Source organism: Acomys russatus, chromosome 16 (genome assembly GCF_903995435.1).
Source record: "Acomys russatus chromosome 16, mAcoRus1.1, whole genome shotgun sequence".
Lineage (NCBI taxonomy): Eukaryota > Metazoa > Chordata > Mammalia > Rodentia > Muridae > Acomys > Acomys russatus.
Genome location: NC_067152.1, coordinates 32,180,961 through 32,198,958, shown reverse-complemented (window position 1 = coordinate 32,198,958; position 17,998 = coordinate 32,180,961). Strand labels below are relative to the sequence as shown.

Here is a 17,998-nt window from a genome sequence, read left to right as displayed (position 1 = left end):
GCTTGAAGAGTGCCCTTTGGGGAACTGGTCATCACATCTCAGTTTGGGTTGCCGGGACTTTAGTATGGATGCAGTCCTTCTCCTAGGGGTTCCGTACACGTCGGAACACTGGCCCTTCACCCGTTGGCTGGCTCTAGCAAGGGAATGTGGAGGTTATAGGGAAGAAACTTGTATCACTTTAGGCAATACTCAATAGGTGTTTTGGATGGAGGCTGGTGTGTGGGAAAAGCTGTACCTTGCTTGTTTCAGGACTATCTGGGTCAAACTGGACCTGCTTAGAAGCAAGTTCACGTCCTGTGTCCACATCATAGCACAAGTAGACCCTGCCGAAGGCGCCTTGACCCAGGAGCTTCCCCCGACGCCAATTGATGGGAGCACTAGGAGCTATGGAGAGCAGCAAGAGAGAGCAATGGATCATGAACTTTCTATACCTGGGCCCAGCACCATCATCCCTTCCTCCTCTTGCAGGCCCAAGCCCTTGGTCAACAGGACCTTAAGGACAGAGTTCTGAGAAGCAGAGGACTGGTAAAACGGCCTTCTGTGCTGATCATATAACCTTAATTTTCAAAGCGCCTAAGCATGTTTGTTTGTTTGTTTTTAAAGACAGGGTTTCTCTGTGTTGCCTTGGCTGTCCTGGACTTGCTTTATAGACCAGGTTGGCCTTGAACTCACAAAGATCAGTCTGCATCTGTCTCCTTGAGTGCTGAGGTTATAGGCGTGTGCCAGCACACCCAACTTCCTAAGCATGTTTCTATCTGTTCATTATGATTTTGAGACAGGGCCTTGGTGTGTAACACACACTGGCCTTGAACTCACTATATAACTCAAGCTGGTGTGGATCTTCCTGCCCCAGCTTCCTGAGTGCTGAGATTACAGGCTTGTACCATCATGATGCACTTGCTCCTAAATATCTGAATATGCAAGGATTAAGATTATGCCTTTTAAACCGGGCGTGATAGCCCACGCCTTTAATCCCAGCACTTGAGAGGCAGAGGCAGGCAGACCGCTGTGAATTCAAGGCCAGCCTGGTCTTCAAAGGGAGTCAAAGGCTAATACAGAGAGACCCTGTCTTGAAAAACAAAACAAAACAAACAAACAAACAAAAATATTATGCCCTTTAGCTTAAACTTGGGAAACCAGAAAGAAGAAATGGCTTACCATATAGCCATGGAGCCAGGCCTATATTCTAGGGTGTGGTGCCTCCTCCAAAACTCTCAGTAGGGAGGACGCGCCAGAGCAGCATACTACTAGAGTAGCTGCCACAGTGGCACAGCTGAGCTCTTGCCTCGAGCAGCTAGCCTCAGCACCCCACAGCACCCTCCTAGTTAGGAACACTCCTTACATTTGGTTGGCACATTCCTTTCCTGCACAGAGAGGGCGTTCTCGCTGTCTGCACTCCGCAGGCGTCCACGGGCGTCCAGGTACTGTACAGCTACACCCATGTTCTCGCCATTTGTACTCAAGGAGCGACTTGAGGGCACCAGAGTGAACAGGTTGCCTTGATGTCGCCGTATTCGGGGAAATGTTCTTCTGCCTGAAAGGGTGCAGGAGTAAAGTCAGAGCCCAGCCACAAACCCAGATGCGCAAAAGCAAACAGCAGTAACAACCAGCTCAGGTACATCCCACCTAACACATACCAGAAAGGCTGCTGTCCCAGTTCCTTAAGAATCAAGACAGGCCGGGCGTGGTGGCGCACGCCTTTAATCCCAGCACTTGGGAGGCAAAGGCAAGCGGTTCTCTGTGAGTTCGGGACAGCCTGGTCTACAAAGTGAGTCCAGGACAGCAAAGGCTACACAGAGAAACCCTGTCTCTAAAACAAAACAAACAAAAATGAACCAAGACAAGAGGCTGGAGAGATGGCTCAGAGGTTAAGAGCACTGACTGCTCTTCCAAAGGTCCTGAGTTCAATTCCCAGCAACCACATGGTGGCTCACAACCATCTAGAATGTGATCTGGTGCCCTCTTCTGGTGTGCAGGTGAACATGCAGGCAGAGTGCTGAGTACATAATAAGAAATAAATAAATCTTGAAAAAAAAAAAAAAAAAAAAAGAAGAGAAAAGGATAAATTTGGAAGTTTCTTGGTTCAAGAAGCCCACACCACAAGGAACAGGCAAACCACAGCTCAAGTGTGTTCTTTTCCCTCTGCCACAGTGTTAGTCTATTTGTTGCTGCTGCAAAAGAAGGCATTAGAGAGGTGGTACCCTGGAACACACATGTACTCAAAGGACAGCATTCATAGTGGTAGCATCTTCATCTACCAACACCCCACCCCCACTCCACATCTGGTTAGTTCCTTGACATTTTTGCCTCAAGCCTAGGACACAATACCCCAGGAATACAGGAAAACACAGAGGCTGGCTGGAGCACCTGGTTTCCTTTCCATCAACCCCTAAACCCTCTGGTGGTGACTTTTTCTAGGCAGAAGTTCGGTCTTTCACCAATTTCACCAGCCAGCCAGCAGGGGGCAGTGAGAGCACTCACCATCACTGTAGTCTTTGTGATGCACAGACACGTGGTAGCGCCTGGGATAGGTTCCGCCTTTGACTCCTTTATCATAGAGCTGGGTCTCCCGATCTGAGTAAGGCAGGAGAGTTATGAGAATGGGGGTGAATCGATATGGATGAGTCACTTAAGTTCCTAAAGCCTCCTGTGACTTCAGAGTAGAAGTTCCAGGAAAATTACTATAGTTTTGGCTTTCCAATTTAGAGGTATCTGTGGTTTCAGCAAGACAGTTTCCCCTAACCCCTGCAATGCCCACCTAGGCTCTGTGGAACTCACCTGAGCATTCTTTTCTGTTGTCTGGGAAGCTCCGGGCTCGGGACATTTGTGATTTCCTGAAGGATGAACTGGAAAAAACAAGACTCCAAAATAAACTTCAGTGCCTGTCTAGGGTAACCCAGAGGGCAGAAGGAAAAGCATCTCCCCTTCCAAATGGTGTTCAGAGAGGGAGAGGTGGAGGAAAGCGGCTGTAACTGGGCCTGGTTTCTGGTGCTCACCACCCCACTTCAGTAGCCTGAGGCCAAACAGGAGGACCCCTCTACCTGTTCTGCTGCACTGCTCCCTGGCTGTTTGCTCCTTCACATTTTTGGCCTTTTTCCTAATCTCCAATCTCTATAGCAGGTGAAGAGCTACAAAACCTAACCAAACACAACAAACCAACTTGGTCTAGGCAGTAATAATGAAAACACTGTAGTTTAAAGAATGCTTTCTTGGGGCTGGAGAGATGGCTTAGAGGTTAAGAGCACTGACTGTTCTTCCAGAGGTCCTGAGTTCAATTCCCAGCAACCACATGGTGGCTCACAACCATCTACAATGTGATCAAATGTGCACTGTATACATAAATAAATCTTTTTTTTTTTAAGTGCTTTCTTTTTGATTGTTTGAGAAAGAGTTTCTCTGTGTAGCCCTGGCAGTCTTGGAACTTGCTCTATAAACTTGGTCTCAAACTCAAAGAGATCCATCAGCCTCTGCCTCCCTAGTCCTGGTATTAAAGGTGTGTATCCCTACCGCCAGGCAAAGAATGCTTTCTTATTCTGTATTTAATCCTCATTCCTCTGTAAGGTAGGACAAATAATAAAAGTACTATCAGGTACCAGTTATTGAGCAGCTGCTGTGTTATCACTAGTCACTGATCGCCTACAGGCCAAGGCATATCGAGGAAGCAAAAGAGTTAGCCTTGAGCCAGGAACTCAGGGAGGCGGATCCTGTGAGTTCCAGGCCAGCCTGGTCTACAAAGAGAGTTCAGGACAGCCAGGGCATACAGAGAAACCATGGAGAGAGAGGGAGGGAGGGGGGGGGAGGGAGGGAGGGAGGGGGAGGGGGAGAGAGAGAGAGGAGGGAGGGAGGGAAAGACAGACAGACACGCAGGCACGCAGGCAGGCAGACAGACAGACCTTTTAGACTACCATCTTGTTTTAGAGATGGGCAAACAAAAAACTAAGAAGTTAAATTAAGCTATCTTTTCCAACATCCAGTTAAATCTGAATGGACCTTAGACATATAAGCTCCTTGTGTGTGTGTGCCTGCACTGTGCATGCGTAACATGTGCACGTGAAGGCCAACGGTTGACATCTGGTATCTTTCCCAATTGCTCTCCCTCTTGTTTTTAGAGGCAGAGTTCCTCACTGAACCTTGAACTTCCAGATTCAGCTAGACTGGCTGGCTAGTGAGCCTCAGTTATTCTCCTGTCTCCACCTCCCAGTACTACGGTACATGAGGGCTTGCATTCAGGTCTGCATGCTTGTACAGCAAGCACTTACTGTCCAAAGTCATGTTCCTAGTCCTCTAAGTATCTTTTGAGAGTCACAGGTCAGAAACTCTCAGTTTTGGAAGGCTGCCCCCTACTTTCAAACAACTAGACCATCATCTTCCCTTGGCACCCCATTGTTTAGGATAGTCCAAAGCTACATCAGTCCCTGTCCTGGGTGATGCCTTACCAAGTGATAGACCCTCCTGCTATGTTTATTTGTGCCTTTTTGTTCCCTGAGTGAAGAGCAAGCCCCAAAGAAATCGACATACTAATATAAGAACTAAGTGTGCATTCTGTGACATCCAGAGGAGGACTACACCGTTGAGAAGGAAGTTATTCCTGTTTCCCAGCCCCAGACCTATTTCCCAAACCCTAGTCAAACAGCTTCTTGGCATAGAGAGGTGAATGTCTCCTCCAAACACCCTCACAAGCCAGGTTACAGTACACAGGGAAACTGAGGCAGGAAGACTGAGTTCCGAACCAGCTAGATAGTGAGAACTTGTCTCAACAAAGCAAAATAACACAACAAACCCTCGATACCACTAGATGAACCATATAGCCATTTGCTATATAAAGTATAGCATTGGTTTCTAAGAGAGTAAGAACAACCATTTTACATCAAGAGGCAATAGTTCAGTTAGGAAATCTGGATAGTCTGTCTTCTTTTTGGTTTTTTGAGACAGGGTTTCTCTACGTTGCCTTGGCTGTCCTCGACTCTCTTTGTAGACCAGACTGTCCTTGAATTCAGAGATCCACCTGCCGCTGCCTCCCAGTGCTGAGATTATAGGTGTGCTCCACCTCGTCTGGCCTGATATTCTGTTTTCTTATTATCTATCCTAGCTTCTTATTCAACTACAAACATTTGGAGAAAGAAAAGACAGACAATAGACAGACCAAACTATGGGTGAGAATTCTGTTTTTCTTTTAAGTGTCAATAAGGCATTGCTTCTCAATCCAAATCACAGTAATGAGGTAAAGGCAGAATATAGTATGTGTAAAGTCAAGACACATAAAGCACTAGGATCAACACAACAAACAATACATGAGCTGCACTCCCAAGTGTTATTAAGTTTATTTTACTGTGTACCCAACATTCTCAGAGTGTTGGAAAGTTGTTTTAATCCTGGGCCTGTGGCTGTTTTAGAGACACAGACTAGCCAATTCCACTCCTAAAATCATTCCAAACCACCCACAGCTCCATACCTGTCTGCTGACCTGTCCAGGGATTGACAGCTTCCTGACAGGGAATTCTCGGCACTGCTCAGGGGATCTAGCATCTGTAAGGCAAGCCACATAATAAAACTACAGTTTGACTCAAATCCCAGCCAGCTGACCCAGAGAGAGCTAGCACGTGGTTCTTTTTGTCAAAATACGGAAGTGTCTTTGTTTCTCCATGTAGCGGAGGAAGGGTTATAAGGTACCAGTCTTCCTTAGTTTGGAAGGAAGCTTCTAGGATGAAGAAAAATGTTTGGCTGGTTTCACTAGGGCTCTGCCAATAGGGCAAAGCAGAGGCACTGTTTCTCTGGTTGGCATTTTCTTGGCCCATCAACACTAGTGCTTGGCACTTGACATGGTATTGCCCTGCAGAGGTTTCCAGTGGAGTTTGGGTGGGACCATAATGCTTCTGATTATACTCTATAATGCACAATTTACAAAGATAAGCATTACCTCATTTCACAAATGAGCACTGCAGACCAAGAAAGGTTAGGAGCCATAGCCAAACTGAGAAACTGGTGCCAGAGAAACAAGCTCCCTGTTCCTGACTCTAAAGCAGAGGTGAGAGGAATCTACATAAACTATTTTTCTAGCTTATAGTGAAATGCAGTAACAAAGAACTTTCAGAACAGATCCTCTCGCCCCAATCTCCTAAAGGCTTCATGTTCCCCTCTCCCTGACAAAGCAGTGGTAAGGATGGGAGTGTAGCCTTTCAAGTTCAGAACACTGTCCTTACTCCAGATACACACACACACACACACACACACACACACACACACCGCCATCAGCTTGATTAGTTATACATTATAATATAATGTAAATGCTGTGGAAAGTTGTTAAATTATAGTTTGGGGAATGACAGACAGATGGTCAGTCAAACACCCAGGAAAGAAACATGGAGCCAAAGGCAGTCCAGGCTACTACTCTAAACATGGCGCCACCTGGAAAGCATGCACATAGAAGGAAGAAGAGTATAAAGAGCTTCTCACAGCCCAAAAAGCTTGAATAATGAAAGCTACAGTAATAAGCTTTCTGTAAAATCTCACCTATGTTGGTGTTAAAGAGAGAGAGAGTGTGTGTGTGTGTGTGTACACACGTACATATGAGTACAGGAGCACACTAAGTCTAGAAAAGATGCCAGATCCCCTGGAGATGACATTATAGGCAACTGTAAGCCATCCAGTACAGGTGATGGGAACTAAATCTGGGTGGTCTACAAGTGCAGCAAAAACTCTTAACTGTTATGCTATCTTTCCAGCCTACCCTCCCTTTAAAAGATTTTTAAAAAATTGTGTGTGTGTGTGTGTGTGTGTGTGTGTGTGTGTGTGTGTGTGTGTATGCAAATACCCACTATGGTCAGAAGACATTGTCAGATCTCCTGCAGCTGGAATTACAGGCAGTTCAGAGTTGCCTGAGATGGGTCCTGGTAATTAAGCTCAATTTCCTGAGCCTTCTGTTGATTATTTTATCCACTAGAAATTTTCCCTTCTTAAGTCAAATCCCAGAAACTTGAAGAACTTAACTCTTTGCAATAAAGACAAGCTCACTGAAGGGGGGAGGAAGGGGAAGCCAGGCTGTGGTGGTATACACTTTTAATCTCAGCACTTGGAAGGCAGAGGCAGGAGGATCTCTGAGTGTGAGGCTAGTCTGGTCTACAAAGAGAGTCCAGAACAGCCAAGGTTACATAGAGAAACCCTGTCTTAAAAACCAAAACCAAAACCAGTGACCCCCCCCACCCCAAAAAGAAAGGAAAAAAGTCAGAGGTACTAATAGGTGGCCAATGAGTCCCTTGAGTGCAAGCAGAACTGGGGCTTAGTTCTAGCCAATAGGGTAAGGCAAAGAGGCTAGGAATGCCCAGTCCCTATCATATAATATTATAGAAGACTCCATCTTTGTAGGTCGGAACAGAGTCCGGGGCTGGCCTTGAAGAAGGCCATGCTGTGAGGGGGATGGAGAAGGAGGAGCTGAGAGAATCCTTAAACAACTCTAACAAAGAAAAGGCCCACAAGCCTACCAAACGCAAGGAACTAAATTGTGCTAAGAACCTTAAGCTCAGCAAAGAAATGCAGCTTCAGCAGTGCCTTGACTGTAGCCCTATGAGACCATGAGGAAAAAACCCAGATAAGTCATGTCTGAACTCTCAATCTAAGGATATGAAAACAAAGGTATATTGTTTTAAGACCAAGTTTGTGACAGTTTGTTATTTAACAATAGATAACTAATACAGCTATTAACAAAATCATGTTATTTTACTAGTCCTACAGTCTAATTTATAATTCCTCCCCACCTTCCTCAAGAAATAGCAAAACTAAAATATAGCCAATGAAAAACATAATCTGTCAGTTAAGGGTTGTTCATAGTTAAAACTGCTGAATAAAAATAGGTCTTTGTATGCAGTACACAAACAGCACGACACTGATGTTTTGTGAGTGGCCTAGTGAGAGAACGCAAAAGAGGGATACAGCAAATGCTCACCTAACACTAGTAAGGTTAAGAAGGTTAGATTTCATCTGAAAAGAACTGACCTTTGGCCCTCCAAAGGAGTAACATGTCTTGGGGCAAAATTGGTTTTCAAAGACGTATGAAATGGGTATCAAATTCCTCAGGTCTGTAATGGGATCAGCAAGAGTCCCTATCACAATCCTGGTCCGACACTGGTCATGGTGCACCTCGACACCGCCCCCCACCCATACTCACACACTGCTCGCTGGTCTCTGGGATGAATTCCCCTTCGCTGTTGATGCTCGTATAGGATCCCTGCCGGGCAATATGCTGCTGTCGCTCAGGTACATAACCAGGGGGAGGAGAGCTTCGGCCAGGGTTCTGGGAGCCTAGAGCAAAAGAAGACCTTTAAGAACACAGCCAAGATGTGGCACCAGAGGAGCAGAGCCAGATAGAAGGCTGCACCCAAGAGGTTGAGATGTAACTCAGACAGTCATGGTACCGAAGCCCAGGATGCTCAGCTTGAGGAAGCAAACAACACCTCTTCCCTAAAAGTGACTTTCAGGGGCTGGAGCAGCACTAGAACAAATGTAACTAAGACCCTGACACAGAACATGAGTCAGAGCTAACCCTGTGCCACAAGCGGGATATTAGCCAGCTTTAAAAAAGGCTCTTAGGAGCTGGCGCACGCCTGTAATCCCAGCACTCAGGGAGGTAGAGGCAGGCGGATCTCTGTGGGTTTGAGGCCAGCCTGGTCTACAGGTCTACAGACTGTCCAGGACAGCCAAGGTTACACAAAGAAATCCTGTCTTGAAAAAACAAACAAAACAAAACAAAAATGCTTTTAGGACCTGAGATGGCTCAGTAGGTAAGGGCATTTGTCACTAAGCCTGACACCTCAGTTCAACCCCCAGGATCCACATGATATAAGGAAAGAACTGATTCCTACAAGTTGTCCTGTAACCTCCACATATACTGTGGCATCCTCCTATACATGTGCGCACACACACTAAATAAACATAATAAAAAATTTAATGTTCTTGTATGTCATTCATAGTGCCACTTCTCTTGATAATGTCACACCTTCCCCTCTCTCTCTTTCTTTTAGGCACCAATGCCACTTCCTCCTGTCCAAGGAAGAACCTAGGAAAATGACAAGTTCAATCCTCAGTACATATAACTGAGAGACACACTGCAAGCTCGCAAGCAGATGCTTGAAGCCCTAAATTGTACCAAATCCAATGCATATGTATCTGTGACAAAAGTTTAATGTATAAGTTATGTATAATAAGAGACTAACAATAACTAGTTTGGCATGATGGTGTAATGATAATAATTCCAGGCCGCAGGAGATAGGAAGAGGGAGAATGAGTTCAGGACTAGCATAAGCTATATACCAAGGTTCTTAAAAAGAAAGAAAGAAAGAAAGAAAGAAAGAAAGAAAGAAAGAAAGAAAGAAAACAAACAGAAACAACAACAAAAACAAAACCCCCCCAGGCCTAGGGATGTAGCTCAGTGAAAGAACATTTGCATAGCATAATTTGCATAGCACATGAGAGTCCCTGGGTTTGACCCCCAGCACTACAGACCGCAAAACAAACAACAAAACTCAACTAATAAAATAGAACAATTATGACGAAATACTTCAGAGCCATTAGGTTAAAAAAAAGAAGGGGTTACCTGAATCCAAGCACTATTACAATACAATCTGATAATTGGGATAGCCACTAAGTGACAAACGGGCCATTAGCAAATGTGTCATGGATGCATTGGACAAAGGTATGACTCACATCCTAGGTAGAATAGTGTGAAATTTTATTATGATACTCAGAGTAAAGCACAATTTAAATCTTATTGTAGGGCCTGGAGAGATGGCTTAACAGTTAAGAGTTCACACTGCTCTTGCAGCAGATCAGAGATGGAATCCCAGCATCTATGTTGGGTAGCTTAGAATCTAACACCAGGGGAATCTGATGCTTATGGCCTCAGGTGGCGCACGTGCACCCACGCACACACTCACAAGCACGCACGCACGCATACACCCATGCACAAAGTTAAATATAATATAGCTTAAAAGCAAAACAAGTCAGGCGGAGTGGCTCATGCCTTTAATTCAGTACTTAGGAGGCCTGAGTTTGAGGCCAGCCAGGCCTACAGATCGAATTCCAGAACAGCCAAGGCTACACAGAGAAGCCCTGTCTTGAAAAACCAAACCAAACCAAACCAAACCAAACAACAACAAAAAACCTAAAGCTGGCCAGGTATGGTAGTGCACACCTTTAATCCCAGCATGCAGATCATTGTGAGTTCGAGGCTACAAAGCGAGTCCAGGACAGCCAAGGCTACACAGAGAAACCCTGTCTTGAAACAAACAACCCTCCCCCAAAAAAACAAAAACAAAAACAAAGCCTAAAGCTGAGTATGATATCGCACCCCTTAAATCCAGGCAGATCTCTTAATGAATTCTAGGTTGGTCTTGTCTACATAACAAATTCCAGGCCAGGCACATAGTAAGACTATTTCAAAAACATAAAAAATAAAAATAACTACAGTTTTCTGTGTGTGATGGTTTAATAAGAATGGCCCTCAGAGGTTCATATATTAGGATGCCTGATCTGCAGTTAATAGAACTGTTCTGGGAAGGGCTGGGGGTGCACCCTTGTTGCAGATGTCAGTGGTTTCAAAGCCTGTCCAGGTTTAGTCTCTCTTTCTGCCTTGTGCTTTTGGATGCGATATGAGCTCCCTGCTACTGCTCCAATGCCATGTTTGCTTCCTCTGTGATAGCCCCAGTCAAATGCTTCTTTTATAAATTGCCTTGGTCATGATGTCTCTTCACAGCAATAGAAATCAAGAAATTGTATACTTCTGGCTTTCCTTTTTCTTTTCCTTCTTTCTTTTTAAATAGATTTTTGAAACAGGGGCTCATTATGTAGCTCTGACTGTTCTGGAACGCACTATGTAGACCAGACTGGACTCAAACTCAGAGATCTGTCTCTCAAGTTCTGGGATTAAATGTGTGTGCTACCATATACCAGCTTGATTTCTTCATTTAATATTTTCTGACTGAGCCAGATGTGAAGTTTATAAAGCTGAGAAAGGAAGATCACTAGAGCTTTGGAGTTTGAAGCCAGCCTGGGCATAAGTATAAACTAAAAAAATAGTACTAAAGATTGAGCCAGACCTAATGGCACTATGACTCAGAGGCAGGAGATCAGGAGTTTAAGGATATTTCTACTACTTAATGAGTTCAAGGCCAGCCTAGGAATAAGAGTCTATGAATAAAACAAATTCTGAATAGTTGATTGGTAGTAAGTGAAAGTATGAAAGGAACTGTAATAAGAGGTCTTGTACATTTGTCTATCATCTTAGTTCTCTTGAGCTTTGGGCCCCAACAACATTTTGAGGCTGAGGTCCAGGAAAGGCTGACTGGACATACCTGAGCATATGTCCCTGAGGCTCTGCTCCTCCAACTAGTACCTTCTCTAACTTGTTCTTACCTGATACAAGTAAGACACTCTGAGGTAGGCTGCAACACATACCTATAATCCCAGCACTCCTGTCACTAAGGCAATGCCAGCCTCAGTGAGGACATTCTGGCCAGTGACAAGAGGCTGCCATTCACTCCTACACCTCCTGACTACATGAGTAACATTATGTCACCCTTAGTTAGAAGTTTCCTTTTTGTTGGACATTCACAGTAATTACCTCATTTGATTTTCAGTAATTTGCAAAAGACCTTTGGCAAACATTCTCTAAGTAACTGCTAAATGGCAGGCACTCTGCTAGGTATTTTCACATTGTTAGTTTAGAGAAATTAAAAAAAAAAAAAAAAAAAACAACAACAACAACCTTTAGAAGGTTCAAGAAAATATTAACATGGCCTCTGAGACGATACTTGCCACCAAGCCTCACAATGTGAGTTCACTCCTCAGGACCTACATGGTCTAAAAAGAGAACTGACTCTACCAAGGTCTTTTCTGGCCTTCATGTGTGCTCTCATAGCCCTCTTCCTGTTTGGGGTACATATTTATCCCATCACGAAGAAAGCCAGAAACATAAGAACCCTTTCCTCTCCCCTATGACTCAAAAATACCCAGACACCAGAAATGGCAAACTACCATCCTTACCAAAGTACTTCAGGACTATTAATCTAGGTTTTCTGGGGTAGAACTCTGCAGGCAAGATGTTCTGTGAAAGCCGGGCGTGGTGGCACACGCCTTTAATCCCAGCATTCTGGGAGGAAGAGGCAGGCGAATCACTTTGAGTTCAAGGCCAGCCTGGTCTACAAAGTGAGTCCAGGACAGCCAAGGCTACACAGAGAGACCCTGTCTTGAAAACAAAAACAAAAACAACAAAAAGATACCATGTGGAAATGCCTAGGAAAAGAAGATCAGTACCTGGAGGTGTGGGGAAACACCTGACCTCACTCTACCCTGGAAGATGTGACCACCCGATGCCAACTTTCCTCGGTCCTGACAGAAAGCAGTTTCAGAAGGAAAATTTAGAAAAATTTTGTGTATAGTGCACTCAGCCTGCACTCCAGGACAGATGGTAGGTACTATCTACACTGCAAGGGCCAAAAAGTCTGGCTGTTTATTGGGCATAAACAAATGGGCCTCAAAAAACTTTCGAAGCCAAAGAGGCTCCTCCTAAACTAAGAAGGACCAACCAAAGGAAGAAAAAATATTTAACAACAACAAAAAGGTGTAATAGACTACCGCTTGAAAAATGGTGAGGGTTTTGCTGTTGTTTTGTATTGAGACAGGGTTTCACATGTACTTCTGGCTGGCCTGAAAAACCAGGGTGGCCTTGAACTCAGAGATATACTTGCTTCTGCCTCATGAGTGCTAGGATTAAAGGCATACACTACCACCATACCTAAGGAAACCAGTTTTTTTGTTTGCTTGTTTTTGTTTTAGGTAGGGCTGTGTACTCTAGGCTAGACTTGAACTCATCCTCCTGCCTCCATCTCCTGAGTCCTAAGATGACAGGAGTCTCACATTTGGTGGTTGAAAGACAGCTTCTAAGGAGTTTAAATTATTCTCAGGGTTCCTCCAGAGACTGAGTTCTTCATTCTTCCACATGAAGTCAGTTGCTCCAACATACAGCTCTCGGTCGTGCTGAAGGCACTTGATGAATTACCACTAAGAACACTTCCAACTGAATCATGAAGACATCAAGCCAAGGACACAGTCTCAGATGAGAAGACTGGCATAAAGCTATAACACTGTCTTGAAAATAGGCAAATGATTTTGTGGATTTCCTGCTTCAACATCTCACTCAGAGTGACAGCTACCAAGTCAGTACCTGAACCACGGTACTGAAGTGACCTCAGCAACCTGCAGGACACAGTTTATACAGGTATGTTAAGTCCCTATAGAAACTGAAGCTGCTGGGTATAAATTTAGGGATATTTTGCTGTGAAGTCACAGAGCAGTAATATCAGCTAAGATGACCCTTGCCTTTTGTGTATCTGGACATAGCAATCTGCTTCTCACGCTTTCACTGGTTCCATAATAGAACTCTACATTAAATTTCTTCTTCCTGAAACAAGTTAGAGCAGTTCCTTTCTATCGTTTGAACCCAAGATGCTCTGGAATAACAAGATATGATTTCACCTACAATGAATTTTAAAAATATATCTTATAAGGGATTAGTTAGAAAGAAAAACGTATTGCTGATATTTGACATTGATCCACACCATTCCCTCTACTACTAGCTCGCTGAGTCCTCCCTGGCTTTGGCCGTTGGGAGGAATCTAGCACACAGGGGGCCACTGCTGCAGACACAGGAGGGCCTAGAGGGAAAGAGCAAAGGTTTTCTGGGCTTTTATTTCCAGCCAGAGACTTTCACTTTTTCCAATCCACACTGTGGCCTACAGAGAGCCAGCCTTGTTATCTGATGGGCAACAGGCCAGGGGCTATTGTGCACAGGCCTACTGCCTGGAGCAGGAAAGGGAAGTCTCCCCAGACCCATGACTATCAGAGGAAGCAAATGGAAACACCAGGAGGTGGCATGACTGTTCCAGGGTATTTTCAGTTTTGTTTTTATCTTTATTTCAAAAATTGAGAGCCAATAAGAGGCATACTAACAGCTGAGAACAAGTGAGGGAAGGGGCTGAACGGGCGGACCATGATGATACCAAGCTACAAGACTGGACAGTCTCATATTTACTAGCAGTGGCCAGGAGTGAGCCAGAAGGTACAAGGCTCTGCTCGCAAAGCACAACTGATTCCGGGAGTCTTAGAGGGAGGGCAAAGGGGGAAAGTTCCCATGGGACATCTTTTCCTGAGGCTCCCAGCTGACTGTGCTGCTCTAGCCAGCACCAGAAGAGCCTATCTGCAGTTTCCTCTGAAGGCATTCTAAGCGGAAAGAGACATCCAGGGTTTACGTGTGAACTGTTAAAATTCTCCCCAGATTATGTTACTTCTTGGACTCAGAGAAACCGAGCAGACATAAAGTGTCTCCCTAGTGTATGGTAAGGCTGAAATGCGGCTCTCACTCTTCTCAGAGAACCCTCATCAGGAAGCTGGTGCAGGCAGGAAGTTGCCTCCACAGGGAGTTCTAGGGCTTTGGGTCAGTGTTAATGTACAGGTCACTCCAAGTACAAGGAGATATTTCTAAATCCTTTTTTAAGGGACAGATGAAGAGAGAGGAGTGTAATCCAATCTTTTTTCTCTTTTAATAAAAAATTATAAGCAACATTTCCAGAACTGCTCACATGGGGCAAAGCTGTGCAAAAATACTTCTCAATCTTTTTATCCTATAGACAGTGACAACAACCTATGTTTCAATTCTGAAGCAGCTACCACCACTACACACTTTATAATCTTATCTAAAATCTCTCTCTTCTCTCTTGTTTGCTTTTTGTTTGTTTGTTTTTTTTTGAGATGGGTTTCTCTGTGTAGCCTGGCTGTCCTGGACTAACTTTGTAGGCCAGGCTAGCCTCAAACTCACAGTGATCCGCCTGCCTCTGCCTCCTGAGTGCTGGGATTAAAGGCATGCAGCACCACCACCCAGCAACTGTTTTATTTCTCAATGTGTATTAGCACAAACCACTATCAGGGTTTCATCTCTTCAAACTTGTCCCAGGACTACACATTTATACTATGCATGGTATTTTGGCTTTCTGCTACCAGTTATTGCTATAGTAAGATTTCAGCTTTTTTCTTTCCCCCTTCATCTGAATTCATCCTCCACTTGGAGATAGAAGCTTCTCTCCTTTTCACAGCATTATAGTCCCAGACTCCATGAAGCACCCCTGCTGAAGCCCACTCATCATGGCCTATTTGCCTCCCCTGTCCCTTTTAGCTTATTCCTCTTATTACTTGCTGAGATCTCTAAAGATACTCTGACCATACATATTTTCCCCTCCCCTTTATGCCGTTAGCTTTCACCAAATACCTTAAAAAGACTGATTGCCTCCACTCATCCGCAGGGTTGCAGTCCGCTCACCATGGGATTAGAGTGGAAACACAAGAAAGATGGACTAACTCAGGTAGATCACATGATTAGTACGCCTGGAGTCTTGCGTTCTACCTCATGCCCTGGGGGGCCAGGGAGATGGTGTGGCAGAGACAAAGACACTTAAGATACATTGGACAAAGGAATTAGAATGTGCTTTCTATAAATACGTTAGCTGAGGCTTGGCTACATAGTTTCAGGGCACCACTTAGCAAATTACAGAGGACTTGTGCTTGAAATAAGACTCAGTGATGGCAGAATCTCCATAGGCAAAGAAAGCAAGAATACCTTCATATAGGGAGATTCCATCTGCTCTCTGGTGGTCCCTCTATGAGGCTATTTATTAACTCTTTGGGGAAAATTCATTCTCAAGGAATTTTGTTGTTTTTGAGACAGAGTCTCCTCACTTTTGACTAGAACTAATGACAGTTGTACTTCAGTGTCCTGAATGCTGGGAATATATAGGCATGAGTCACTATATCCATCTGGGTTTTTTGTTACTGTGTTTTTGTTTTGTTTTGTTGGTTTTTCAAAAACAGGGTTTCTCTGTGTAGCACTGGCTGTCCTGGACTCACTTTGTAGACCAGGTTGGCCTAGAACTCACAGTGAGCCGCTTGCCTGCCTCTGCCTCCGGAGTGTTGGGAATTAAAGGTGTATGCCATCATGCTCAGATTCAAGTGAAGATTTCTATAATTGCACTGGGGTGCCTTGTATGTCTCCACATGTACTAATGCTGTGGTGGGAGCTGAATTTCCTTCATGTTGCAGTTTTCACCTACTCAAAGGTCTGACTAAGGAAGAACCAACAGAAGGCTGAGTTGCTAAAACTTACTAACTTCAACCTCTCCTCTGACTCCATTTCTCCTACTAGGATTTCTTAGTCCTTCACACTTTTGACTGTCTCTTCCCATTTCCCTTTACCTCTAGAAAGCTTACCAGCTCACAGAAAGCACCTAGACATTTGTTTTTTTCAACCTGGCTGGTTGCATTTCAGGTCTCATTCCCATACTTTTGTATTTCCTTTCTACTTCTTGTTTTTCGAGACAGGGTTTCTCTGTGTAGCCTTGGCTGTCCTACACTCACTTTGTAGACCAGTCTGGTCTTGAACTCACAGCAATCCACCTGCCTCTCCCTCCCAAGGGCTGGGATTAAAGGCATGCACCACCACTGCCTGGCTTCTGGTCACTTCTTTCCTGTGTCTTTCAGCAGGTTGTTCACCCTTTCTTCTTCTGTCTGATAAGGGTCAAGTTCCAAAACCTGTTCTGGGCCCTTAACTCCCCTCATCCTATAGTCTCTGCACACGTACTCACCTCTGGGCCAATGGTTTCAACTTGGCAATATCCCCAACATCCATCCCTCTTTTATGCTTCTTCCAGCGTTCATGTTCTCCCCTCTGAGGTAAAGACTGAATATTTTGCAGTGTTATGAATTAAAACCAGTGCTTAGTGTTTATGAGGCACGCATTTACCAACTGAGCTGTATCTTCATCTTCAATATCCATACATCTAACTGTTCCACTGTCTCAAAGGCATTTAAAATTCAACATGACAGCTAGGCATGGTGACATATGCCTTTAATCCCAGCACTTGGGAAGCAGAGGCAGGTAGATCTCTGTGAGTTTGAGGCCAGCCTGGTCTACAAAAGCGAGTCCAGGATGGTGAAGGCTACACAGAGAAACCCTGTCTCGAAAAACAAAAAGCCAAAACCAAAACCAAAAAAATTCAACCTGACAAAACCTCAGGCCTGTCTCTTGCCAGCGCCAAACCCAGGTTTTCCTCTACTAGCTGCCTTAGGTTCTTAGCTCCACAACCCAGTGACTTAGCTCTCACCCTAACACCTGAAAATTCACTGTCACAGCAGCTCTAGCCTTTTTGGTATTAGAACTTCTTCAAGCCGGGTGTGGTGGCACACACCTTTAATCCCAGCACTTGGGAGGCAGAGGCAGGCGGATCGTGTGAGTTCAAGGCCTTCATGGTCTACAAAGAGAGTTCCAGGACAGCCAGGGTTACACAGAGAAACCCTGTCTTGAGGAGAAAAACAAAACAAAAACAACAACAACAAAAAACCAAGAACAAAAAAATGAACTCCTTCAGCATCTTAAAACTTAAAAGTTTTAAGTACATAGGCTCAACTGCCAGGAGGAAACAATATGACACCTTTGCCTACTCCTCAAAGGGGTAAAGCATATACTTAAAACAACAAAACAGGTTAACTAGAGAAAAATCAAGTTTCGTTTACTGTTTTACATGCCATAAGAGCCTTCAGCATAAAAACCAAAAGGCCCAGGGAAAACTCCATGTTTATACTTCAATGTGACACACAAATGTCACATTTAACAAAGGGGTATCAGATCTGAGGCGGAACTCAGCAAGGTCTGTTGAGCTTCTTCTTGGTCTCACTATATGGGGTCTTCACTCACTGGTGTAGGGATGCACCTGCTCTAGGATGGGGGTCTTCAGACCTTCTTTCTTCATAACTGGCTTTACACAGCAGCTGAGATTAGGTTAGAGAAATATTAGGCATTATGACTAGCTTCAAGAGTGAGGGTTCTCAACTTTTTATGACCCACAGAGAAAAGAGTATTTTATTCTATGATCTGCATTGTGAGAAAGAGTGGAGCAAAACACAG

The 17,998-nt window shown here is 44.4% G+C and overlaps 1 protein-coding gene across 2 annotated transcripts in view; it reads right to left on the bottom strand.

Annotated features, from left to right (window-relative positions):
• Positions 1-17,998, bottom strand: part of Map3k3 (mitogen-activated protein kinase kinase kinase 3) — a 65,504-nt gene that overhangs the window by 6,106 nt on the left and 41,400 nt on the right. Inside the window, exons 7-12 of one of the 2 annotated variants that reach the window (XM_051158889.1) lie at positions 8,162-8,295; positions 5,465-5,526; positions 2,779-2,846; positions 2,482-2,574; positions 1,343-1,534; positions 236-384 (exon numbers count right to left, since the gene is read on the bottom strand). In XM_051158889.1, the coding sequence (XP_051014846.1) occupies positions 236-384; positions 1,343-1,534; positions 2,482-2,574; positions 2,779-2,846; positions 5,465-5,526; positions 8,162-8,295 (698 nt within the window). Of the gene's footprint in view, positions 1-235; positions 385-1,342; positions 1,535-2,481; positions 2,575-2,778; positions 2,847-5,452; positions 5,527-8,161; positions 8,296-17,998 lie in introns of both variants that reach the window. The other variant, XM_051158888.1, reaches the window with a different exon arrangement.